We start from the raw sequence: 26,292 nt of genomic DNA, 5'->3' as shown, positions 1-26,292 counted from the left end.
AGCTGTTGGCAGCTGTGGCTTGTGAGGCAGCAGCTGAGGGCTCAACATGCAGAAGGAAGAAGGTCCTCCTCTGTCCTTCGGACAGGACAGAAGAGAGGGATTCTGGCATTAATGCCCCTGACCTGGCCAAATCCAGAGGCTTCATACAGCTAACCTTGTATGGTTTCCTCCAGATATTGCTGGACTCCAGCTGCCCTCATCCCTGACCATTGGTCACCCTTGCTGGGGCTGATGAGAGTTTGAGTCCAACAATATCTAGAGGGCCACAGGCTCCGCACCCCTGTGCTTACTTCCAAAGGTTGGCGTAGCACACTTTTCTCTTTTCTCTGTCTCAAGAGGGCACTGGGGCCGGGGCCTGTGCACTCCTTGGAAACTCTCTTGACTGAGCCTCAGACTTCGTTCAAGCCTTACAGTCCTGCTCTGTCATTGCTATCTGACTCTTCCACCCCACCATCCCCATTTGGCTCCCCCAGGCATCTCCCACCCTTCATGGATGGGAATAGACTGGGTCCCCTCCCCTCTGGTGCACGTAGCTATGCCTGGGACTCAGTTGGAGCCAAATAAATGTGGGGTGGTTGGCAACATTTGTTCTTGCTGCCAACATAGTGAATTTGTAGATTCTGTTTGGCCCTCTTAGGTACTTCTCTGTCCGGTAACCCAAGCTGTGGTCTGTTTGCTCCTGAATGGGAGGTGCCCCCTTGGTTAATGCTGCTGTGGGCCTCCTTGCCTGCTGAGGTTGGTGTGGAATAGAAAGCTCTGGCTGCATTTCAACCTAGCCACGTTCATGGATAATCCATATTGAGAGTTTTTGGCTTTTTAAAAAAGTTGGCCTGATCTTCTCTCTTTGTTTGACCTCTTAATCAAAGTGAATGGTTAGCATTCTCACTGAGAAGAGGTGACATTTTAAGAAATTATCAAGCAGCCAAAATGACCTGAATATGGAGGTAAAGTCTCCTCTTCTCTGGAGTGACAGTCAGTTTTGATTAAGTTGCAGTCTTTGAACCCCTCTTGAGCAATCTGTGTCAGGATTCAGCTGTGCTGGCTGGAGTTGTCATCCAAAACATCTGGGGGGTGCCAGGTTGGGGAAGGCGAATAACTGGAGACATTGTGTCATGTCAGGAAGAGCCTGCTTCTTCCGATGTCGATGTGATAAGAGCCTCCCCTTTTTTTTCTTAGCTATGCTACAAGAAAGCAGCTGAATACGGAACAGAAAAACCTGGTTGTAGATGGCTGCCTTTAATTTTGCCTTTCCGAGATCTGGATTCTGTTGCTTCTGGAATGTTTTAGTGCACTATGTTGCATGATGAAATTGTGCCTTGATGGGTGAAGCTGTGGCTTCCTCAGTAGTTCTTCTGGAGTCCAGTCTTCTTTTAACAGAACTATCCACAGGCAAACCCCATCTGCCTGGCAGCTCTGAGGCTCTTGCAAATGTGATGCGGCTGCTAAAACATTTGATTTATTTGTGTTTGTTTTTAAAATTATATGCCACCCTTCTGTTATGCTTCTGATGCAGTTTTTATATAGCAAAGATACTAAATAAATAAATAAAACAAGCAACCAAAATGAAAATCAATAAAAGCACTAGCTAAAAACAATTTTTAACTTTAAAAGCTTGGGAGAAGAGAGAAGCAGGAAATACAGTAATTTGAGTGTGAGGCAAACCTCTATGGAGAAGGAATTCCAGAAATGGGGAGCCACTACTGGGAAGTCTCTCTCTCTCCCCCCCCCCATTGCTACCCTTAACTAAGAGGGCCTCTGGAGACAACCTTAGGGCCCATATAGGTTGGTGTGGGGTCAAACATGCCTTCAGGTTCCAAGCTGTGTAAGCCTTCTTTCCCATTCTTGCACAAGGCTGGTGTCCCTAAATTAAAGATTTGCTCCTGGCTTCCCTCTCAGGGTTGAGGACCCCTGTATGTTTTTTAACAGTAGCTAGCCCAAATGATAAATTACGGCTACCAGTGACAGCAATTCATTTTTAAAAAAACACAGTGAACAAAATTATTATTATCCAGACACACGTTTGACTCTGTTAAACCTTTTGTCCCCTCTGCTTTCCTTGCAATGACATGCTAGCCTAGCTTCTGAAGTGATGGGAAAGGTTGTTGAAGGGTTTGCTTAGCTGCAGTCGCTCAGCGAAAGGAAAGATTTGGAAAGGTTGACCCAGAGCGAAATGCTTGGCGTAGAGTGCTCTTCTCCTTGTGCATTGACCTCCCTCCCTTGCTCTCCCTTCCTCCCCTCCAGTTTCTGGAGATCTGCCAGAGGAGCGTGTGTCCCGGTGCCTCTCCATTCACCACAGCGTCCGCCCCTCTTGCAGTTGGCCAGTAACTGTGCAAGTGGACGGTGCCCCACTTCACTGGCCAAATAAAGGACCAGCTAGTTCAGCGTTGTTTGCCTTGAGGGGTTGCTGCTTTATAACTCTCACAAGCTCCAGCGTGATGTTTAAGGGAATAAGGTTGAGTTCTGTGTCCCAGAGTGGAGCCTGTGTTCCTTTCTGTCCTTCCGTGGTATGTTTTATCATTATGATAAAAGGGCCAAGAAGACAATGTGCCACGCTCAAAAATTACGGATGAAACTCTGCTGCTAGATAAAGGAAGCAGATGTGAAAATAAAGTACCGTGTGTGTGTCTTTTAAAAGGGCTTTTTGGTAAATGATGCTCACTTTTCTAATCGGGAGCATTTTGTTTCTTCATTTGATTGTGATTTTTGAGAAGGTTAAAATAAACCTGTGAGTTTGCGCTTGTGACTCAAGCTGGGCCTAATGGCCAGCCCGTGGCCTCCAGCTCTTTCCTGTTCCTTCTTCAAACCTGAGTTGCTAGTGATGCAATTGGGCGCATGAACAACATTGTAAGGGAACATGGCGATTATTTTTATTTATTTATTTATTAGATATATATCCCACCCATCCTCCCAGTAGGAGGAATTATGGTTAACTTTAACTGATTTTTATCTTTATCGTATCTCTGTTACAGTGATAAGCAGCATATACATTTTTAAAATAAATAAAATGTCTGGGGTCCTGCGAGTCATTGTGAGCAGTAAAGATGTGGCAACACTGGGAACAGACACGCGAAAGGTGGGGAACAGAGGTTGTATGGAACTGGGGTGGCTCATGCCATGGCCCCTGGGTAGCTAACAGGGGGCCCTTTCATCAGCCTGCCAGCATTGTGATGAAAGGCATTCACTAAACAGGCATGGCCAGTATTTATTTTATTTTTTATTTATTTTATTCGATTTCTATACCACCCACAGCCAAAAGGCTCTCAGGGCGGTGCACAACAGGGAATAAAATACAATAGAATCACAAGAAACAGTAAAAACATACATATTAAACAAATAAACAACCTGGTATACAATAAGAGCTAAAAATAGATTAAAATAATAGATTAAAATGCCTGGGAGAATAAAAAGGTTTTAACCTGGTGCCGAAAGGATAGAAGTGTAGGCGCCAGGCGCACCTCATCAGGGAGACTGTTCCATAATTCGGGGGCAGCCACTGAAAAGGCCCTAGATCTTGTAACGACCCTCCGAGCTTCTCTGTGGATCGGAACTCGGAGGAGGGCCTTTGATGTTGAACGTAGTGACCGGGTAGGTTCATATCGGGAGAGGCGTTCCGCTAGGTATTGTGGTCCCGCGCCGTGTAAGGCTTTATAAGTCAAAACTAGCACTTTGAATTTAGCCCGGAAACAAATAGGTAGCCAGTGCAAACGAGCCAGAACAGGTGTTATATGTGCAGACCGCCTAGTCCTCGTCAGCAGTCTAGCTGCTGCGTTTTGCACTAGCTGTAGTTCTCAGAGGTTATGGGAGCTGGAGTCTAGTAACATCTGAAGGTTGGCTACCTTTGGCCATCTGTGGAACAACTGGGCCTCGTGCCTTCTTCAACCAAGCTATCTGCTAACTTGGGGGAGTTGATGCTACATACTTAAACTGGCTTAACTGTTGTGGCTTGTGAACATCGGAAGAGCTCTGCTTGAGCACCCCAAGGTGCATATGTCTTAATTTTCTTTTGTTTTTGCCATATTGCCAAGAGTTGTAATGTGACCTGTTTAAGATTGTAACGTTATATTTATAGTCTTGAAATGGTTTTTGTGTTGCTGTGACATTTGTTGTTTTATTACTGTTGTATTATTTTATTATGAAATGGTTTTTGTAATTGTTTGCTTTTGCTGTAAGCCACTTCGAGCACAGGCTTTTTTTTGTTTTTTGTTTTGTAAGTTGCTTTGAGTTCCATTTTGGGGGAAAAGCGACTAATAAATATCATTAATAAATAAATAATAAGTAATATACCTAGTCCAGCATGCTAGGTTGAGCAAGCACAGAGAAAGCATCTGAATAAATGAATCACAGTTTTACAGCCCTTGTGTCAATGCATGCAACACCTCCTGATGATTCTGTCCTGGGAAACGGTGTGTACTTATCTTGATAAGACCCAAAGAGGGAAATCACAGTATTCCCGCAACAAATATTTGTATTTCTTATGCAAATAAAGCAAGGTCTGTTCATAAATCCATCAGCAAATGCCAAATATCTCTTAAGGTTATGTTGGCTTATGTCTTCTTTGGTACTTCACAAAACGAATATTTTGTGCTTTGTGTGTGTGTGTGTGTTTAACTGGGTGCATACTGATACTGCCTTATGGATTAGGTTGTCTCGCTTTTGTGACTCGCAGGGAAGATTCACCTCCACCCATCTAGTGAGTGAGTCAGCCTACTAGAGATAGTTACAGTATTTGCTGACGTAGGAAAGGAACCCTCTGAGACTGTTTAATGTCATCTAAAGATAAAAGTGCTGGGGAAGATTATGCCACTGGATTTGGAGCACAGTAACATACAGAAATTATTGTTGCAGAAGGAGTAAATTTATCACTGCAATATATGGAGTGTACATGGCTCTTTTTGGGAGTTTTGTGAAGGCTGCATTTTGTGATGGGTTTGTAACTTATTGTTGTCATGAGCCCCATGGAGAGCACTTGGCAGGACTGGTCTCAGGAGGAGGGGGCTTGGGATCCAGGGGAGGGGCCCAGTGGTCTGGGCACTGTGGATGAGAGTGCTAGGGAGGAGCCCAGTAGTTTGCCCTTTGACAGCCCCACCCCTGAGAGAGAGGGCAATGTGGACGAAGGGGTCGAGCCATCAGCCCCTCTGATCTCACCGTGTAGAGTGGTGGATGCACAGCCCTGTTCATCCCCTGCGGCGAGCTCACCCACAGCGCAGGAGGGGGTGTCAGAGGCAGGCCAGAGGGGGAGGACCTGTCAGAGTTGTCCCCATGGACGTGTTGTCAGTGGCACAGGTGCGAACAAACTGAGCCCGTTAGCCAGTCTATCCCTAGGAGTGCCTGCTTTCTTGCTGGGTCCTATGAAAATAGTGGTGCCCACCCATCCTTTATCAAGGGGATCCAGAGGGCATGCCAAGTGTTGCAACAATGTTTTTGCTTGAGCAGCCACGCCGCTTTGTGCCTTGTAGTGATGTTAGGCCTTGTAAGCTGTGTGCTCACCTGTGGATTAAAGCCCTTGGTCGAGGTCCACGTCTGTTTCTGCTTGTGCGATCCTGGAGCAATGGAGGAAACCGTGCAAGACCCACCTGTCTCTGTGGATAAAGTGGGAGTTGTCGTCTGCTCAGCAGCATCTGGGTTTGTTTGGGCATAGAATTCATAGGACCCTAATGGTGGAGGAGTCCCTCTTCCAGAATTTTCAGGACTTGGCTTCCTTTAGAAACCTAGCAAAGAGAGAGATTTCCTTGCAGGATTTTCAGAGGCATGTGGTTGATCCCTGTGAGAGGGCAGGATGTTGGATCTTTTGGTAAGACCCAGCTAGACTTCTCTTACACTTTGCAGCCTACCTTGACTCAATCTTGCTGAACAGTGTTTAGAGTTAATATTTTCTTTCAAACTTTTAACCTATATTAACTGTCTGGTGATATAAACGCACAGATGTATGCCCCATAGTCTGTGGGAGGGGTGAGCAGTCCCCACCCCTCAGACCAAATATAACCCAATTTGTTAAGCCTGTTGGATGCCAAGCCTTAATGAGGATGTGCAGTGAGGGGTGTGTGTGTGTGTGTATGCAGGTACCGGTGGGGTCTCTTTGCTGGTACATAACAGCATTTTAAAGGAGAATTGTTATTAACAGGATCCCCCATTAAAGTGTTGCCACTGGGCTTGTAGTACTGGTAAAATATATTTTCTCAGCAGTAGAAAACCAGAACTCTCCAAATCAGAGCTGTTCGACTTCAATGGAATCTGAAGGTATCCATATAAAATTATTTAGAGTGCGCCGTTGGGCCCAGTGGGGTTCCCTTCTACTTTTGAAAGCCTCTGAAAATCATAGGTCCTAATTAGATCCAAGATCTGATTTTGGATCCTGACTCTGGTCTGTATCTTGCAATGTTCCTCATGCATGCTTTCCTGAAGTGTATTGTTCAAGTGTCCCCTTCCATGTTTTGTGCATGTTTTGTGCCGTTTTCTATGCACTCGCCAAACTTTTCTGCATACACAGGCACCTGATCTGTGCTGTGCAGGCCTTGCTTCTGTTGGCTATTAAACCGAGGAAGCAGAGGTTAAATTTCCACAAGTGAGCTACGTGGATTAGAAGCAAAAGTTGGCAGAGCTCGAGCCATCTTCAAGGACACGTTGCTATGCAACCTAGGCTCGGGCAGCTGGCCTTATCTATATAGAGGGCCAGCAGACACTTGCAGAGTGTGGGGGTCGAGGAGTTTGTACAGAGAGAGAGCTTGTGATATATTCTATTGTCAGTAAAGTGACTCTTAAAACTTATTACTTGTCTGGCTCATTGCTTCAACTGGCATCTAGCCTGTCACTATACTGTTCTGCATCCTGGGCATCTGCTTGCGCCAGATACAACATCCAACAGCTTCCTCTTCTGTGTGAAGACATTAATTGACCTGCAGCCCTCTCTCTCAGACCATGGAAGTCACTGGGATCTGCCTCTTGACAGTAGACAGTTTTATGTGTGTTCTGAATAGAAGCATAGAGGCGGCTGCTTGAGCCGCAATCTAGGGCATGGCTCAGTGTGGCCTAGATTAGTTTTCCCCAACCGGGTGCCTTCCAGATGTTGGACTGCAGCACCCCTCCAGCATGGCAATGATCAGGGACAATAGGAGTTGTAATCCAACAACATCTGCAGGGCACCAATTTGGAGAGGGCTATCCTACAAAAGATAGTCATAACCACTACAAAGCAAGTTTATGTGATCTGTCCTAAACTGGGTTGTGCTGATTTTCCAGAGGGGCAGCAGCTGTTTTAGTCTGTGCTGCAGCAACAACCCTCCCCTTCCTGCCAAGAAAAGACTAATGAATTTTGTTAGTCTTCAAGGTGCCACTAGACTCTGTTTCATTAATTTCCTGAGCTGCTTGCAGTGCAGTCATGTCAGGAGGGTACTGGGGTGTAGAAAGCTGGCCTAGATGTTGCTGTGCCTTACAGTCTGCTCTACCTACATTGGACTTCTTTGGGAGGAAGATCAGTATGTACATTTAAGAAAGAAATGGAAATGGCCACCAGCTTGGATGGCTTTAAAAGAAGATTAGACAAATTCATGGAGGACAGGGCTATCAATGGCTACTAGCCATGATGGCTGTGCTCTGCCACCCTAGTCAGAGGCAGCATGCTTCTGAAAACCAGTTGCCGGAAGCCTCAGGAGGGGAGAGTGTTCTTGCACTCGGGTCCTGCTTGCGGGCTTCCCCCAGGCACCTGGTTGGCCACTGTGAGAACAGGATGCTGGACTAGATGGGCCACTGGCCTGATCCAGCAGGCTCTTCTTATGTTCTTATGTTCTTATGACTGCCTTCAAGTCGATCCCGACTTATGGTGACCCTCTGAATAGGGATTTCATGGTAAGCGGTATTCAGAGAGGCTTAACCATTGCCTCCCTCTGAGGCTAGTCCTCCCCAGCTGGCCAGGGCCTGCTCAGCTTGCCACAGCTGCACAAGCCAGCCCTTTCCTTGTCTGCAATTGCCAGCTGGGGGGCAACTGGGCTCCTTGGGACTCTGCAGCTTGCCCATGGCTGTACAGGTGGCAGGGCATGTAACCTCTGAGCCACTCACTGTGGACCTGGATAAGAGGAGCTTCCTTGCTGAGATGCTTGTCAGCAACTACCTAAAATATCGCAAGCGTTCAGTCCCCATGATTCCAGTCGGAATTGTGGCCCACAGTAATTTCCTGCTTTTCCAATTTGGAGCAGGTCTCATCAGGCTCAGGGTCTGGGCACAGATGGTTCCTGACAAAAATACAGTTGTTATTAAAGAATATATTGAGAAATCCCTCCTGTGTTTATGTTTTTTTAAATGGTTTGAGAATTGATTTAAAGATCTAGTTTTGTTGGATGTATTTTTCACCAAGTGTGCCAGACATTGGCATGCGAGGAGACATGTACTCGCAGTATGTTTTCTGATAACTACTTAGCTGAGCTATTCTCCACGGAAGGCAAAAGTCGTAGTCTGATAGCTCCTCTTGGGTAAACCCTTTCGCAGCGCTCCCAAGGGGATTAAGGTGGTGGCTCTGCCAGTTAGCAAGCCCTCAGATGTATATGTTTGCTTTAGATCCACATTCCTTGCCACTGGGCTTTATCTGGGCCTGCTGGGAATTGTCTTCTGCAGAAACAAATGTACCGCACTGCTGCCTTTATAACTGGGTAGCCAAACATCACCGTATGGGAAAATTTCTCCGGTCTGTGCCTTGTGTGAGATTTTTGTTATGCCTTTGGGTTTAGCAGCTTCCTTTCCCAAGGAAGTATTCCCCACATTTTTCTATGCCCAGCCCCAGGAGATCAGAAGGTGAACATGGGCACCATATATTACTACTACTACTGCTACTACTACTACTACTACTACCACCACCTCCCTGTCTTCACCCAAAGGTCCCAGGGTGGATTACAACAATTTAAAAACATGTAATTAAAAACAGCTGAAAACAACCGAAACTTCACAGAAAATATACATCTTAGGAGTCGAAGGCCACAGTAAAGAGGTGCATCTTCAGCATTCGCCGAAAGTTGTACAGTGAAGTTGCCAGATGCACCTCGGTGGGGAGGGAGTTCCACAGGTTAGGGGCTGCCACAGAGAAGGCCCTCTCCTGGGCCAGCCCCCTCAGCCTCTGAGGGTGGCAGAACTACCAAAAGGGCCCCCTCTGCTGATCTCAACACCCGAGAGGGTCTGTAGGGAAGGAGGCAGTCTCTCAGCTATTTGGGGTCTGAGTCATTTAGGGCTTTAAACACTAATGTGTTTAAAGAACATACTACTCCTTTGCTTTACCAGCTCCACTGGCTGCCAATCTGTTTCCGGGCACAATTCAAAGTGCTGGTTTTGACCTATAAAGCCTTATACGGTTTAGGTCCAGGCTATCTGTTAGACCGTGTCTCCCTCTATGAACCTGCCCGGATTTAAGATCATCCGGTGAGGCCCTCCTTACTATTCCATCTTTCTCGCAAGTTCTTCTTGCCGAGACACAGAATAGGGCCTTTTCGATGGCTGCCCCTAGATTGTGGGATTCCCTCCCTAGCGAGGTTCGGTTGGCTTCCTCGCTATCGTCCTTTCGCGCCCAGGTGAAGACTGTTTGATTTAGGCGAGCTTTTAACTGAAAATGTTACAGTTTTAATCTATTTGATTTAATTTATTTTTAATTGTTTTTAACATGCATATTGGTTGTTCTGATTGTTTATTGTTTTAATTGTGAGCCGCCCTGAGTTCCTTGGAAGAAGGGCGGGGTATAAGTATTTTAAATAAATAATAAAAAATAAACGTGAGCGTCCTGAACTGGGCCCAGAAATGAACTGGCCACTAATGCAGCTGTTCTAAAACAGGGGTTATGTATGGGTGACCCCACAAAGAGCTACTGCTAAGGTCTGGCAGGCCAAATCTTTAGTTCCCCCTTCCCCCCACAAGCCAACTTGACAGGTGGGCAGTCCAGTGCCTACAGAGGCAAAACCATTTGCAGGGGTGATTTGAATCATCTGCACCTGCAAACACACAGTGGGTGGGACTTGCTGACAACACTGATCAGTTGATGACAGCAAGCGCCTTTGGCTGCACCAGGGAATTCCTGATGAGGAACTCATTAGAGCAGCTGATCCCAGTGGGGCTTTAAGCTCCTGATTGTTCCTTTACAGCCACATCCTTACCTGCCAACACCTGTTATCACATATGATGTCAGGTGTTGGGCAGGTGGGTGTGTTTTGGCCCAAACTGGGGCCCTAATCATGCCAGGCTTAATTAGGCCTGCATTCCCACCTCTGTGCTAGGAGTTACAATTTTCTCTCTTGCATAGCATAGAGCAGCCTTTGCCAACCTGGTGCCCTCCAGATGGCTTGGACTAAAGTTCCCATTAGCACCCCCCCGACAGTATGGTCTTCCTTCCATCAGCCGCAGCATCATATGGCTACGTTTTTTATTCTGATAACTTACACATTTTCCCAATAGTCACATTTCCTCATTTCTCTAAGATCTAGGTATGGAAGTTTATTCGTTAGCATCCCATTCCATACTTTTAATATTGTTGCTTAATCAGTGATCAGGTTTAGGCTGCTGACAATTTGGCAACGACTTGTAAGTTACCAACCTGTGTTTCCTGAGTTTCTTAGTTACACAACATCTTAAAGTAATGTTTGAGAATTTCATCCCTAGCAAACCCACTCTGATAAAGAAAACAGTAATCAGCCACCTTCAGACTTGGTTAGACTTGGTGCAGTGGGTGTCAGGAGTTCAGTAAAGCCTGAATCTCTGCTCATTTTGGCTGCGTACATATATATCACCGTTTAAAGCAGGTTGAATGCATCCCATGTGTGCATGCTGTCTGTGTCATCCACATGATGGCAGACTGCATCCCTTGCCATTTAGTTCAGATTTTTCTGATCCACAGATAAAGTGGGGGGGGAATCCAACATAAAGATGCATGTTACCCACCTGTGGATGTACCAAAGCAGATTGTGTGGGTGTGTTTTTTTAAAAAAAGTGTGTGGTGATATTTTGCTAGGTGCCGTCTATCACCACACCCCTTATATCTGTTGGCGAGGCACTCCTTGGTTGGCTGCTGGTTATGACACACATTATTATTATTATTATTATTATTATTATTATTATTATTATTATTATTATTATTATTATTATTATTATTATTATTTATTTTCCTGCTGTTTTGTGCACTTGCTTTGTCTCAGTCTGGTATGAAGTAGAAAAACTGTTTCAAAAATATTTTTAAAAATTGGCTTTGTGTGCTGGAAAATTTACCTGTGCGCATGACCACAATGGACCTCAGGTTTCTGGAACTCAGGGAGGGTGGGGAAGTACTAATTGAAGGGAGGAGACAACAACACACAGTGCAAATACATCCTGTCAAGCACCACCTGCTAGTGTGGGCAGCAAACATTGAGATAGAGTTCACTTGAAAACACTCATGTGTTCACAAAAATGCACATGGTAAAATCAGATCTGTGCAAACCGACATGCGCGTTAATACTCTGGAGTATATGCAGCCTTCATGTCCCAACCTCAAGTCCACTTTGCATCCCAGTTTTCAATCTGATAAATTCATCATGAGATTATTTTTATCATGCCAAATTTTACATGATGAACTCATGCAATGGGCTCTGCTATATTAATGTTGCAACTAAGGAGAATGTTTAAGAAGTTGTATTTCAAAGGCACTGTGTGCCAACAATAGTAAAGAGAATGTACTGTATTTTGTTTGCTGATTTAAAAGTGTGGACCTTTTAATGGCACTTGAAAGATTGTCAAGTCAGAATTCAGCAGCCCAAACAGGTACATTGCTAAATGTTGTAGCAAGGTAGGACTTAAGAAAAACAAGGTTTAATCATGTAGGCCTAGAACAAAAGTATGTAGCTTATATATCTTTCTGCTTTTCCAAACTCCTTTTCGGAGCTCAGTTTATCCCAGTGCTAGATACGGATCTGTAAACAGGATTCCTTTATCTGGGATTAATTTCATTTCATATAACCTTCATTAACGTGACACTGTTATGCATTTACTAGGGTTTTTGCTGTTCAAAGAGTTTTGCCAAACTGACATTGATGAAGGGGTTCCACAACTGAAGTTTTATGAAGAGGTAAGAGAACTTTCCTCCATGTTATTCAAATCCAGTGAAATCCAATTCAAATCCTATGTGATAAAAAAGTCTGTCTGTCTCTCTCTCTCTAAGGACTGGTTGAGGGAAGAATTTTGAAGGTGCATGAAAGGTCAGATTCTGACTCTCTTGCAAACTGCCCTTTTTGAGGTCAAAGCCATTGAACCACTCCCCTCCATTTCCTTAAATGCACAAGAAAGGATCTCCATCTCTTCCTTTGATTTCCCCCCCCAGTGCTTCTCATAACTACAATAAGTTCTAGGAAGAAAAGTCAAAGGGATTCAGTTTGCTTAGCTTACAGAAAATAAATGATAAAGGGAGGATCTGTTGACAGCTATCAGAGCTTGCTCCTGCATGTGTTTACTCAGATTTAAGTCCTGCCTGAGCTTACTTCCAAGTGCATGTGCAGAGGATTGCAACACAAATTGATGGATTGGCGACTCCAGTTTGAATAGGTGTAGCTCTATTTTTGGTTCTGGTGTTAGTTGTTGTGCAATAGGGAATGAATAAGAAAAGATTAAAAGACACCCAGTTATGAAAACATAGGCAATTGGCTGATGCTGGGTCTGGAATATTGTCTCCTCCAGCCTTCCCCAATCTCATGCCCTTGAGATGTTGCTGGACGCCAGTGGCCAGGGATGATGGGAGTTGTAGTCTACCATCATCTGGAGGGCACCTCATTGGCTACCTCTGACCCTTATCATCCCTGACCATTGATCATGCTGGCGGGGGCTGATAGAGGTTGGAGTCCAAAAGATTTAGATGGCAGCGGGTTGGGGAAGGCTGTTCTACAAGGACTGGCCGTGGATCGTGATGGCCCCAAAGCAGTGGCCTTTTCAGGTTTTTTTCAAATTGAAAATTGAACCTGGAGCCTTCAGCATGGAAATGTGCTGAAGTCTGTGGGCCCTTTCTCTTCCCTTCTGACGCGTGGTGGATTTTGTTTCTTAGATGACATCCTTTAAAGTTGCTTCATACATTTCCTACAGTATCTCAGAGGTACCTATATTGAGATTCTGGTGATATTGGGTGGTTTATAAGAATGCAAACATTCTCAACCTTAAGCTGTTAACTGTTTATTTAAAGGCAGGTGATTGGTTGACAGTTCTTGATGGTAAGGGCTTTTTTTTAAAAAAAACCACCTCAAAGTTGGAGGAGAGAGAAGTTCCTTTCAAGGCAATTTAATCTGCACTCAGAATTTGGTAATTATATTTACATTCCAAGTTTCCTCCAAGGAGCTCAAGGTGGCATACAAACATGATTCCCCCCCTCCTGGTTTTATCCTCACAACAACCCTGTGAAGTAAGTTAGGCTGAGAGATTGTGATGGCCCAAAGTCATCTGTCGGGAATGCTTTGATTTGGATTCCTGCATTGAGCAGGGGGTTGGACTCAATGGCCTTGTAGGCCCCTTCCAACTCTACTATTCTATGATTCTCCCAGATCCTAGTCCAATGCTCTAACCGCTACACCACACTGGCTTTCTGGACAGCATATTCTGCTTGATCAAGGCATGCCTGCTTTTGTGGGGGCTGGGAAAGCTGCCTTGTCCCAGACCAGATTGTTTGTTCCTTTAGCCCAGTAATGCTTGACTGCAGTGGCTCACCAGAGTCTTAGAGGGTCTTGCGCAGCACGAGCCACCCAAGATCTTTAGAAGGGAATGAGCAGGGGACCTTTTCCCTGCAAAACTTTACCACCAGGCTACTGTTGCTCCCTGTATTTTCAGCTTCATAAAAAAGTTATTTTCAAAGTAACTTGTTTACTTTTTTGTTGGGATTTTAGTACTTTTTTTAAAAAAAAAAAACCATTTTTACAAGGTGTTCTTGTTTATCAGTACAAAAAACCCCTCTCTTTAACAACTCCATTCTATCCGTTCTGGTTACTTCTTCATCCATAGTTAGGATCATCACCTGACTAAAGAAATCTGTCAATTAATGTCATATCATATTTTTTTTAAAAAAATAACTCCTAGCAGATCAATAATGCATATCCTTCATGAAGTGATGTTACATTTAATCCCTTGCTTATTTTCAATGGAGTAGAAGAAATATGGCCAAATTAACGTGTTTTCAGATGCAAAAAAGTCCCACACTCTAGGAATCTCACCTGTTGCTATGAGAGTCACGACTGAGCGTTTATTAGAAATGATTCAGCCACAGCTGTCAAATGTGTGTTGTTTAGCTGTCAGGTAACTTGTCTTTTCTTCTAATTTTGGCATTTAAGAAGATTCCTTGCCAGGCAGCGTTGTATGGGATATACGCATGTGGCGTGTAAGTGTGTAGAACAGCTGTCACCAACCTGGTGCCCTCCATATATTTTGGACTGCAACTCCTACCTGCCAGCATGGCTATACTGATTGGGGCTGATGGGAGTTGCATAGTCCAAAATATCTGGAGGGCACCAGGATGGCTAAGGCTGATTAAAGCTGATGGTCAGCTGATTCTCTGCAGCCTAGAGGGCGCCTTTCCCCCTAAGGCTGAGCCTGCCTTGCCTTGCCTCCTGAGGATCCAGAGCAACTGTGATGCAGGAGATGAAAGAAGCAGTGAGATTTGCTGCTATGCTGGAGGCCTTGGTTGGGACAGCCGTCCCCCGCCGTAACATACAATATTGGATTACTTGGCCCTAGAGGAGCCTACTCCCTGCACGGGAGGAGGCCAGAGAATCCCTGGGCAGCATTTGCTGAGGGTGGAAAAATTTGCTGTGTGCTTGCATTGGGAGTCGTCGGAATTATTTTTCCTTCCAGATGCAGAGATGTGGCAGGATTACCCAGCCCGGCTGACTGAAGAAATAGCGAATCATGCAGAGATGTATCGAAAGCTCTCCTCTCGTCAGCAAGTTTGCTGACGACACTAAATTGTTCAAGGTTGTTAAAACAAAAAGGGATTGCGAAGAGCTCCAAAAAGATCTCTCCAAACTGAGTGAATGGGCGGAAAAATGGCAAATGCAATTCAATATAAACAAGTGTAAAATTATGCATATTGGAGCAAAAAATCTGAATTTCACATATACGCTCATGGGGTCTGAACTGGCGGTGACCGACCAGGAGAGAGACCTCGGGGTTGTGGTGGACAGCACGATGAAAATGTCGACCCAGTGTGCGGCAGCTGTGAAAAAGGCAAATTCCATGCTAGCGATAATTAGGAAAGGTATTGAAAATAAAACAGCCGATATCATAATGCCGTTGTATAAATCTATGGTGCGGCCGCATTTGGAATACTGTGTACAGTTCTGGTCGCCTCATCTCAGAAAGGATATTATAGAATTGCAAAAGGTTCAGAAGAGGGCAACCAGAATGATCAAGGGGATGGAGCGACTCCCTTACGAGGAAAGGTTGCAGCATTTGGGGCTTTTTAGTTTAGAGAAAAGGCGGGTCAGAGGAGACATGATAGAAGTGTATAAAATTATGCATGGCATTGAGAAAGTGGATAGAGAAAAGTTCTTCTCCCTCTCTCATAATACTAGAACTCGTGGACATTCAAAGAAGCTGAATGTTGGAAGATTCAGGACAGACAAAAGGAAGTACTTCTTTACTCAGCGCATAGTTAAACTATGGAATTTGCTCCCACAAGATGCAGTAATGGCCACCAGCTTGGATGGCTTTAAAAGAAGCTTAGACAAATTCATGGAGGACAGGACTATCAATGGCTACTAGCCATGATGGCTGTGCTCTGCCACCCTAGTCAGAGGCAGCATGCTTCTGAAAACCAGTTGCCGGAAGCCTCAGGAGGGGAGAGTGTTCTTGCACTCGGGTCCTGCTTGCGGGCTTCCCCCAGGCACCTGGTAGGCCACTGTGAGAACAGGATGCTGGACTAGATGGGCCACTGGCCTGATCCAGCAGGCTCTTCTTATGTTCTTATGTTCTTATGTTCTCTGGAGGTGGATAATCTGTTCATCTCTGAGTCTGGAGCAGTTGAATGTTCCAGTCCCGCTCCATGTAGAGATGAGACAGAATTGCCTGCCTTCGGGTGGAGTGGAAGGAGGCATGGGCCAAGCACTGATTCATGCAGAGGCACAACAGGCCCCCCCTCCTTGGCGGATGAAAGTTCTGGGCTCGTGGGAGCTGTGTGCTTAATTTCTGATGGCTCACAGATTGGGAATGGTAAGGGAGAGCCATGGCCTGCATGCCCTGTTGGGGGCTTCCCAGAGGCTTTGGCTGCCCACTGTTGGAGACAGGTGAAACTTTTTGCTGCACCAGCAGGTGGTTTCTTAGTTCTGTGCTCAGAACTCAACGAGGGGCTCTGGTGCCAGTGGGCTCTGTGCACGGAGTATCCGTGATCAACCAGGGCGGGTGGCATATCCTGTTAATCAGACTTAAGCGGCCATTCTGCCCCCTTGTAAATCCCTTTCTGGTGCCAGTGCTGCTGCAGTCCTGATGTAAATGCAGAAGTCTCTTTTCTATAGAAACTGATTAGAGGAATTAGTGGATGGAGCTGAGTCAATTAGGGTAAGAAGCCTGATTGCAGCTTGCGAACCCCCGGCCGGCTCTCTCGCACTAGGAAATCTTCTCTGGTCATTCCCAAAATAGCCCAGGATCGGACGAGATGGGGAAGGAAGAGAGCACCAGTTGCAACAGCCCTGCTTGGGGTGCAGCCAGGGCCCTGTTCTTGTCACCTGGCTCAGGAGGTGGGCAGAAATCTGAGCAGAGCTCCTCTTTTCTGGGAGAGTGCTGTGAAAAGAGAAGAGTGCCGTGTATTTGGAAATGTAATTTGAATGTGGGATTGATCTGTTTTGAAGGCAAGGTTTCTTCTTCTGATATCAACCTCTTTGGTGCTCTATTGCCCCCACAAAGTGACAAGCGCGTCTTCTGTAGCCTGAGGATGTGGGCTAAGCTGCCTGGAGAGTTGTGGCCAAGCACTTGTTCTTTAGATTAGGGAGGATTGAGCTTTGACCAGTTTCTTCTGTATTTCAGTCATCTGTTAGTGGGAAAGCCGAGTGAAAAAGCTGACAAAGGAAGAATCAAGGCATTTGCAGGCTCAGTGTGCTGACTCGCCATGTTTGTGTCTCACAGATTAAAGAATATGAGAAACTGGACTCCAAGGAGGATCGTCTCAGCAGGAGTCGGCAGATCTACGATACCTATATCATGAAAGAGCTGCTTTCTTGCTCACACGTATGTAGATACCTCCCTAGAATTATTTAAAAGGCAGAATGTCAAACCAGACAGAGATGTGGAGGCTTAACCAGTGACTTGAGTTAAAACAGTTCCCTGAAAGCAATGAGGGACTTTGATGCCTTAAGCCCACTTGTTTCTGTTCACCTTCACCTCCCTCCCGCTGGCCTAGGGGAATCCTGTTTTGAAATAGTGGTTTTGCTAAAAGAATTGGGAGCCAGAGAGAAACATCTCATTGATTTGCTCCATTGATCCTCTTAGCACTTACACAGGAGAGTAGTGGCTTCTTCTGCTTAAGCTACAATGCCTATTTGGAATGCTGTAGACCAATTTTTCTGCTTTTGCCCACAAAATATTTAGCCTGGGATGGACACAACAACAAACCGCTTTGATAGTTTTTTTTAAAATGAAAGTGCAGTATGTACATATTTTTATAAATATTTTTGCCGCCCTGGGCTCCTTCAGGGAGGAAGGATGGGATATAAATTCAATAAAATAAATACATTTATATATAAATATAAAAGCACTGCTGGCTTGCTTCATCCAGCCTCAAAGCCACAGTACAGCTCTAGCCATTCTCAAGACATCTTGAATCAATTAAAAACTACCGTCCTTTCCCCCACAGCCTTTTTCGAAGCCAACGGTTGATCATGTGCAAAACCACCTCTCCAAGAAGCAAGTCCCACCAACCCTTTTTCAGGTGACGTTGGAATTCTTATTTTTACGGCATTTGAAAGATTACTTACAGAATCCGCAAAACAGTGAAATGAACAGCTTCTTGTCGAAATGTGTCTTACCGTGCAAGATAGTGGGAATAGTTCAGATGTTGAAGGTAAATAGACCTAGGGCAGGATTTAAGCCAATCATTGCACTGGAAGGGCCAGGGCAGCTCATTATGGATACCCTTTGTCCACGCGTTCATTCCCATTTACCTGGGAGGTACATATGTGTGACAGGAAGTACACTTTACGGTGGGGGGAGCGTTTCTCTTGGGGAATGGAGAAAAAGGATCTCCTCCTTCAACACTGTTGAGCTTTTCCTTAGAGGTTCATCTCTACCTTTGAAGGCAAAGTGGGTGGTCACTGGGGAGAGGGATATCTGCATTGTGGTGCCCTGTTCATGCAACAGTCAGGATTTAGCCCTGCTCAGATCTCAACCCTGAGGTCTCCTCAGAGGAGGACCAGGGGGAGCAGACTCCCCCACCCCAGCAGATCTCCATTCTGCCAGTGATCCTGGAGACCTATTGGAGCTGGTTACCTCTGCCCCAGGACTTGAGACTCCCATGCTAACTGTCTGCGTTTCCCAGGCTGGCTCTCAGACAGACCCTGCCCTAATACCTCCCCCAAGGTCACAAGAGCAGAGGAGACAGTGAAACAGGCAGGAGGTTTAGGGCTGCCACCAAAATGCCCAGCTAGCTGCACCCAAGGGCTACTCTGAAGAAAGAGGAAGCGTGTGGAAGCACCTGTCCAGATCAGGGCCTAGCTGAGAGTTGGGAAGCGGCAGAACCTTCAGATCCTATATAAGCTCCGAGTCTGAGCTGCTTAATTGCTGAAGCAACAGCTATCTCCCAAGCTGCAGCTTTCGTCCCTGGACAGTAACTCTCCCACCTGCCTGGCACCGAGCTTGGTGTGCTTTTAGCACTGACTGAAGACCTTTTTTACTTGCTCAGGACTTCTAGACAGCTGGCCTTTTAGATCTTGACTTTTTGTTTCATTTTAGCTGAGGTTGTGTTTAGTGCTGCTGTGGGCCACTTGGAAAGTGCACAGAGTATAAAGCAGGGTGTGAAATCTTTGTAATAAAAATATTGAGTGGGGAGGAGGAGAAACGGGGCCTACCAAGGAGAAAGAGTTCTGGAGAGAACGTTGAGTTACAGGAGCTTGCCCAAACGGGAGTTGGGTTTGGGAATCACAAAGCCGCAGTGAGCGATGAGTGAACAGGTGTGGCTGGATGTGTCTTCTGAAGGGCCCTCGCCTGGAATGAGAAGAGGCTCCTGCTTTGGAGCGAGCATGGAAGGGGGAAGGGAAGTTGTGCCTCTGATGCTTTGGGGAGCTGGTAGACGGGGATTGCCGGCAGTCCCGCAGAGCGTCGAGAGTGCTTGAAGCTCCTCCCACCAGCAGAGCCAGCATAGGCCGAGTGGCTTAGTTGTATCCCCTCTCTCTACCTGGAGGGGAAGCGGTGCTCCACCGGGAGGGCACTGGAGTGGCCGGCGGCTCCTGCAGTTCTGGTTCCAGGTGCATCCCGGTTCGTACTAATCACCTGGGAGCATGCAGCCAAAATGAGACAAACAAGAGGCACAGAGTCAGTGTAGCGTTGTGCTTTGTCTTTCCAGGTCATGCCCACAGGCTGCAGGGTTTGTTGCAGAAGGGTTTTTTTGCAGGGTCCCCCCCCCCTTCAGGGTTTATGTTAGTGATTTCAACATGCTGTTTTTGTTAGGCACTTTGTGTTTTTTTTTTTTTTTTAAGAATAAAAGGTAGGACACCCAGTGCTTCAAATAAAATAAATATTTGCTTTCCCCCTCTAGCCCTACATAGACGAAATTTGTGACAGCCTCAAAGGAAAAACCTTCCAAATGTTTCTGGAAAGGTATGGGTCTGACTGTGCGTTGATAGCCTTGCTGGTTACTGCAAATGGAAGCCATTTTGCAAATTGTAGCCAGGCATATGGAATGTGCTAGAAGAGTCTACAGGTTGTATTTGGACCTTCCAGCGCTTCCATTCTAAGTGAGAGACAGCTGATTTGAACACCCTTACATCAAGCTGCAAAGTCTACTCTCCTTGTTTTGTTTCTGCTCCTGGACGGCTTTGCCTCCAATGTGGCTTGATCTTGGCCGTTAAGATAAGCTTTGCAGGAGCTGAGGTGGGTTTGTTGCACAGCAAAGCATTTTGTAATGTGGCTCAGCTCTTCAACAAGGTTTGCAGCTGTTCAGCTGATTCTGTTCAGTTTTGATAGTCCAGTTCCTCTTCTGTTTGTAAGAAATACACAAAGCATCTTAGGCTGCAATCCAGTACATGTCTACTCAGAAGTAAGCTCCATTGGGTTCAATGGGATTAACTCCCAGGTAAGTGTGTATTGGATTGCAGCCTTAGTTAACCAACAGCTAAAACAACTAGTATAAAAATACTCCCATTGGAGTTTAATTGTTTTTAATACACAGGAAAGCAGCAGTGACATGACCAATTAGGGAAATCTCTATTAAGCAAATGGCTTGGCAAAGTTTTTAGGTAAAGAATTCCAAAGAGTGAATGCTACTCCCAAACAGAATGCCCCATGCCTGGTTCTGATTGCCAGTTGAGGTAATTTTGCTGAACCTGAGCTGTGTTGATAGCTCAGGTCTTGCAAGATCTGCTTCTAAGTGCCAGCCCTCAGTTTGCTGCAGGGGAGATGCTGAGAGATCAGTTCCTGTGTTCTTAACTCTGCTTGCTTTAATGAAAAGACGTGTGCCTCTAAGTTGGTTTCACTGCCATATGTAACACATGAATCACTGTATTATATATGAGAACAGATATCATTTTACAAAGAGATCTTTTAGGGGTCTGGTTGTCTACTTTGGAAATAAGCAATTAATCATTTATTTTGCAGAAGAAAACACCATTCCCGTGTTGCATATATTAATAACACCTACGTTATTCCTTAATTATCCCACAGAGTTCTCTGTAATGCAGAGTTCAATTATATTTTTTAAAATGCATTGCAAATTAGAATCTCACAGAAATATGGAGGCATTTTTACTGGAATGCTGTCTGCAGCATCGTAAAGCGAGTATTGCTATAGCATGTCTTAATTAACGTCTGCTCACTGAAGATTTGCTAATCGACAGAGCTTTTAAAAATTGAAAATGTAGTTTTGACTCCTCATAAATCATCCAGTTCAGTTTTATTTTCATTTCCCTAATGTACAATCTTTCCCTCTCCCTCCCTCCCCATGTTTGCAGTGATAAGTTTACTAGATTTTGTCAGTGGAAAAATGTGGAGCTAAACATCCATGTAAGTACTTGCAAGACACTTTGTGGTTCCCTGCCCCCCCCCAAAAAAAATAGGGGATGGGGAGGAAGGAGGTGGATCCTGCACCACTCTCTAATTTCTGGGGGACCAAGCAGTGGCTGGTTGGTGAAATTCTCAGCAGAAAACACTGGGTTATATGGATTTTGATGTGAGCCAGACCTAAAGACAGTTCTGATGTTCTTGAGCAAGAGAGCAGACTCAGAATCATGGAACAGAGATTAGTTGTGCCTAAATGGCTGAGAGATCCCGACAATGCTATCTTGCTTTATTTGGATTATGGGTTGCATCAAATGCTAGTCCTATTCAGAGTTGACCCATTTAAACTGATGGACGTGAGTAACTTGGGTTCATAAATTTCAGTGGTCTGCTAGGTAGAACTTACTTGGCACAACCCTTTAACATCAATGCATCATAGGATTGCTAGAGGGAAAAAAGGGGGTCTTAAGAGGGTTGATAGCCCACTCTGGTTTAAAATGTCATTTCCATCACCCATCTTTTAAAGCTGTTCCCCCTTATCACTGTAATCCTCTGGATGTTTACACAGAAGCCTCACTTTCAAAGGGGCTTGTTGCCTAGTGAGTTAGAATTGCAGCCTAAATGTGGCTTTTGGTTAATGATTAACTTTTAAACACCAAAGATACTGAGGCTTAATCCTCCTTAAAAGTCTGATTAAAATGTCTTACTCCTTGTTTTGCATGATGTGGTTCCTCACTAAAAAAGGGAAGGCACTTGGCACATGCTCAGAGGCAGGCTATTGCTTTACATGCTCAGTGAAAGAACCTTGGAAGAGTCTGACCTCGCCCCCCTCCTCAGTGGTTTCATGTTTGTCTTGATCCCCCTGAAATCTCTCCTGCCTTCAACTTCTAATAATATGGACATTGTTTCCTTCCTTGTGGCTATGCTGATTCCCCGATTTCCAGAATACATTGCTGCATTGCGCGGAATAAGAGTCCATTTGGTCCTTAAATCCGGGGGGTGGGGTGGGGGAGGAGGCAACCAGTTCGTTATAATGCATTAGCCTGAATTCCAGTTTGAAGGCGGGTGGGTGCTTGAGGGGAGGCAAGTGTGTTGGCCATCCCCCACAAATGTCATTTCCATCCCTTCCACCTGCAGCTGACCATGAACGACTTCAGTGTCCACCGGATCATTGGGCGAGGAGGCTTTGGAGAAGTCTACGGCTGCCGGAAAGCAGACACGGGGAAGATGTAAGTAGCTGTTGGTGTTGATAATGAGAGAAGCTTTAATGCATCTGTACAAAATCCCTCAGCAGCATAGCAGAGAGTGGGAGGGGGATTGCAGTACCGTGCATTTCATTGTCCCAGTTCCGCAGGGGTTTGCAATACGTCTCCACTTCGAAAGGACACCCCACTTCCAGCCAATCTAACAAGGTCAGTGGCAGGGTGTGACTGTGGGTGGGAGGACATGGCGGCCCATGAAAGCCTCCCTGACTCCAGTGGGTTTATCGCATTTTAATCCAGGTATGGTTAACGGGTTTTCTTCAATTGACTATTTCATTCTTGAAAGCAGCTTCCTTCTAAGTTGTGAGAGTGAATGCTGTTGTCGCACTTAACTCCGGGTAGGGATGCAGCATGTCTGTACAATAATGCCCAGTTTTGCCTGAGCACCCAAACGCCAGGGCTGTCTTGTCTCGCGGCAAGGCAGCCTGGGCTTTGCTCTGGAGCCACTTCCACTTGTGCAGGACTGGATTGTGTGTTGCAAAATGCAGTTCCCACTGAGAAAGCATCCCTGGCCTAGAGCTAGATGTGCTGGCTGGATGGGAGTTTTAGTCCAAAACATCAGGCTGCTCTTGAGTATCTTATTGATCAAAATCTCACTCGACAGAGGTGAGATAGCAGAGCAGAGGGACTGTGACTCAGTGGAAGAGGATCTCCTGTTGAGGGCCTGACCTTGCAACTTCTCCTGGGCTCCCGGTGTTCTGCCTCTAACAGAGAGATGGAAATCTGGCCCTCTATGGAAGCCTCTTTCTGAACCAGTCAAAATTTTCAGGTATGCAATGAAATGTTTGGATAAGAAGCGGATCAAGATGAAGCAAGGAGAAACTCTGGCCTTGAATGAAAGGATCATGCTGTCCCTTGTCAGTACTGGTGTGAGTATGCTGTGGCCCCCTCCGTGCTTGTCTTACGTGCTTTAAAGATAGATAAATAAATAGAGAAACTCCACCTCACGGTGAGGATTACTGCTGGAGCAGATTGACTGCTTACATGCTCTTAATTTTAAACATATGTTTGTTGATGAACAGTGGTTGTTGGATGCTTTGGTTTTACTGTAACTTGTTCTGTGATCACTATGCGATGGACAGGGTGTAAATGCAACCAATAAATTCCCTGTTAAATATTCTGCAGCCATATAAAGAAATGCTGCCTTGTGTTGTTGCTGCTGAAAAGGGAGTTAAGATACCAGCACGTGCGTTCCAAAGGCCTATGGATTAGGATTGGTGGCTGTAAACCTAAACAAATGGATAAAATGAAACATAACAGCAGGAGGAATTGCATTAAACCAAAGTCAGCCTTGTTATACTGTGGCTGTAATAGTCTGTTGTGCGGCCATGTTTGGAATACTGTGTGCAGCAGCCTTTCCCAACTTGGTGCCCTCTAGATATTAGTGGTCCCCAATTCCCACCATCCTTGGCCCTTGGCTATTCTGGCTAGGGCTGATGGGAGATAGAGCCCAACTACAGGTTGGGGATGCTTGGTGTAGATTTGGGCCATTCTGACTTAGCAAGGATATTTCATTGCTGGAGGAGATGACGGAAAGCAGCCGCCGAAAGGATCATGGAGTGAGAACACCTGCCTGGCAAGGAAAGGCTGAAGCATTTGGGGGAAATGATTCCTCAGGAGGGACAAGAATAAGGTTGTGTGCACGGGGCAGAAAAAGTGGAGAGCTTTTCTCTGCCTCTCAAGGTGACCCAGTGAAGCAGATTGGCAAGAGATTCGATGGAGATAAAGAAAGGTGTTTATTCACACAGCGCCTAATTAATTTGTGAAATCCACTGTCACAGGTTGGCGGTGGTGGCCCCTGCAGCTGCATCAGGCCAAAGGGGCCCCGTCTAGTCCACCAGATCTGCATGCAGGACATGAGTGCATCAGGGCTCCCCTTACCTGTGCTCCCCAGCCACTGGGATTCAGAGGCATCCTGACACTGGAGGTGGGACACAGCTGCCAGGTAGCCTGACCCTCCTCTATGAATTTATCAAGTTCCCTTGTAGGGCCATCTAAGGTGGTGGCCTTGGGGAAGGGCTGTGGCTCAGTGGTAAGGCACCTACCAGAAGGGCCCAGGCTCAATCCCTTGAGTTTCCAGACACTCTCGGGAATGATTCCTGCCTGAAATCCTGGAGAGCCACTGCCAGTCAGTGTTGGCAGTACTAAGCTAGGTTGTCCAGTGGTCTGACTTGGGGGAAGGCCGCTCCTATGCAGCCACCACCATTTCTTGTGGTAGCTTAGATGGCTCTAGGCAAGTACACGAAAGAGGAGATGGAAATACTATCTATGTGGAACCTCCGTATCCAGAGGCAATGTGTTTCTGGATACCAGTTGCTGGGAAACTGCCTTCAGGACCTGTTTGTGGGCTTCCTTGAGGCATCTGGTTGGTCTGATTCAGCAGCGTTCTTATGCTCTTAAGTGCTATGACAAAGTACTTCGTATACTGAAGAACACTGCAGCGATGATCTATAATTGGGGATAGAGTTATTTCAGTTGTTTGTCTCCAGACCCTAACTTACCAGCATTTGGAGAGGCAGTGCCTTGTTTTCTAACAGATCCATCCTTTCCTGGGGTTGTGACCCAGTGGAGCACCCATCAAATAACTGTTGGAATGTATGAGGTTCAACTCCAACTTAGTGGGTTGAGGCTGTATGGGGTTAATAAGGGTAGCTAGAGAGAGCTAGACCTCTTGCTGGTTGAGGCTATACCTATCCCTTTGATCCTGTCGTCTCTTCCCTTCCTGCTAGGCTGATAAGCAAAGGAATGTTGATCCCAATTCCTTCCCGCCTCTCTCTGTGTTCTCTTTCTCTCGAGAGGGGAGCAGACATCTTCTCTTTGTCTCTCCTCTCAACCAGGATGAGGGCGAGTCCTGGGACCAGTGCTCGCTGCTCCAGCATAGCCAGTTAGCTAGATATAGAACTCTTTCCTAGCAAGCATGTACTTCCAGAATAAAGTAGTTGTTTCTTATTTTAAAGCTTAAAGTCTCTGACTAATTTGCAGGGAAGGTAGAATCTTAGCAAAGATTCAAACACACACACGCTAAGCTTGCTCAATACTCTCCGTTCCGCAGCGCTACGCAACTCTGCTACGCATCTCAGTAGAGAGAAATTCCGAGAATAACAACACTGAAGAGTTATGCATGTCAAGTGCAGACACCACCGTGCCCCCAAATGCTCCTTTCTGGGCTGATTAGGAAACAGACATTGAAGTGGCAGCATCTTCAGAGAAAAATAACCTTGTTACGTCAAGCCAAAAGTAGCTCTCATTGCCATAGTTACTTGGGATGCTGGCAGAAAGATTACTTTTTTTTTGTTCTCAGAGACTCCGTTCCAAATGGACTCGCACAATTCCCTGATCTGTGTGAACATGTCTGTGTTAGAAAATACATTGAGGAGAATGAAGAAGAACATGAGATCTGTAGCTGATCAGGCCAAGGGGCCCACCTTGTCCAGCATCTCCTCTTCCACCAGACGCCCCAATGGGAAGCCCACAAGCAGGATGTGAGAGCTACAGCGCTCCCCCCCCACTTGTGGTTCTCTGTAGCTAGTATACAGAGGCTGTAGTGCCTCTAGCAGTGGAGGTAGAGCAAGAATCTTTTGGGTGCCAATATGACAAAGCAAACAGCATCCCGATGAAGGGAAGACCTTATGTGAGGCTTCTGTTGCCCAATTTCCTCCAGGTGGCCTAAGAACTAAGAGTGGTCCCACAGTCATTTGAACTTTTATCTGCAAGGCCTGGGTTCAAAGACCAGCCGGGGGGAGGGATGTCCTGTAGTAAGGCTCTGAAATCGTGCCGTAAATGACAGAAAGATGGCTGTGTTGTGGATGTGGTCTGGGGATTGCCATCTGACTGGTGTCGAGAAGTCTTTGTTCACCTTCTCACCCT

General features: G+C 45.8%; 1 protein-coding gene across 5 annotated transcripts in view; it reads left to right on the top strand.

Moving 5' to 3' along the window:
- Positions 1–26,292, top strand: part of GRK3 (G protein-coupled receptor kinase 3) — a 115,589-nt gene that overhangs the window by 51,002 nt on the left and 38,295 nt on the right. For all 5 annotated transcript variants that reach the window (XM_061602680.1, XM_061602682.1, XM_061602678.1 and 2 more), the window contains 7 exons: positions 11,990–12,063; positions 17,085–17,186; positions 17,812–17,886; positions 19,708–19,769; positions 21,118–21,169; positions 22,301–22,392; positions 23,195–23,294. In XM_061602680.1, coding sequence (XP_061458664.1) covers positions 11,990–12,063; positions 17,085–17,186; positions 17,812–17,886; positions 19,708–19,769; positions 21,118–21,169; positions 22,301–22,392; positions 23,195–23,294 — 557 coding nt within the window. The remainder of the gene's footprint in view (positions 1–11,989; positions 12,064–17,084; positions 17,187–17,811; positions 17,887–19,707; positions 19,770–21,117; positions 21,170–22,300; positions 22,393–23,194; positions 23,295–26,292) is intronic.

The sequence above is a fragment of the Rhineura floridana genome, chromosome 19 (genome assembly GCF_030035675.1).
Source record: "Rhineura floridana isolate rRhiFlo1 chromosome 19, rRhiFlo1.hap2, whole genome shotgun sequence".
Taxonomy (NCBI): Eukaryota; Metazoa; Chordata; class Lepidosauria; order Squamata; family Rhineuridae; genus Rhineura; species Rhineura floridana.
This window is presented reverse-complemented; position numbering and strand designations above follow the sequence as displayed.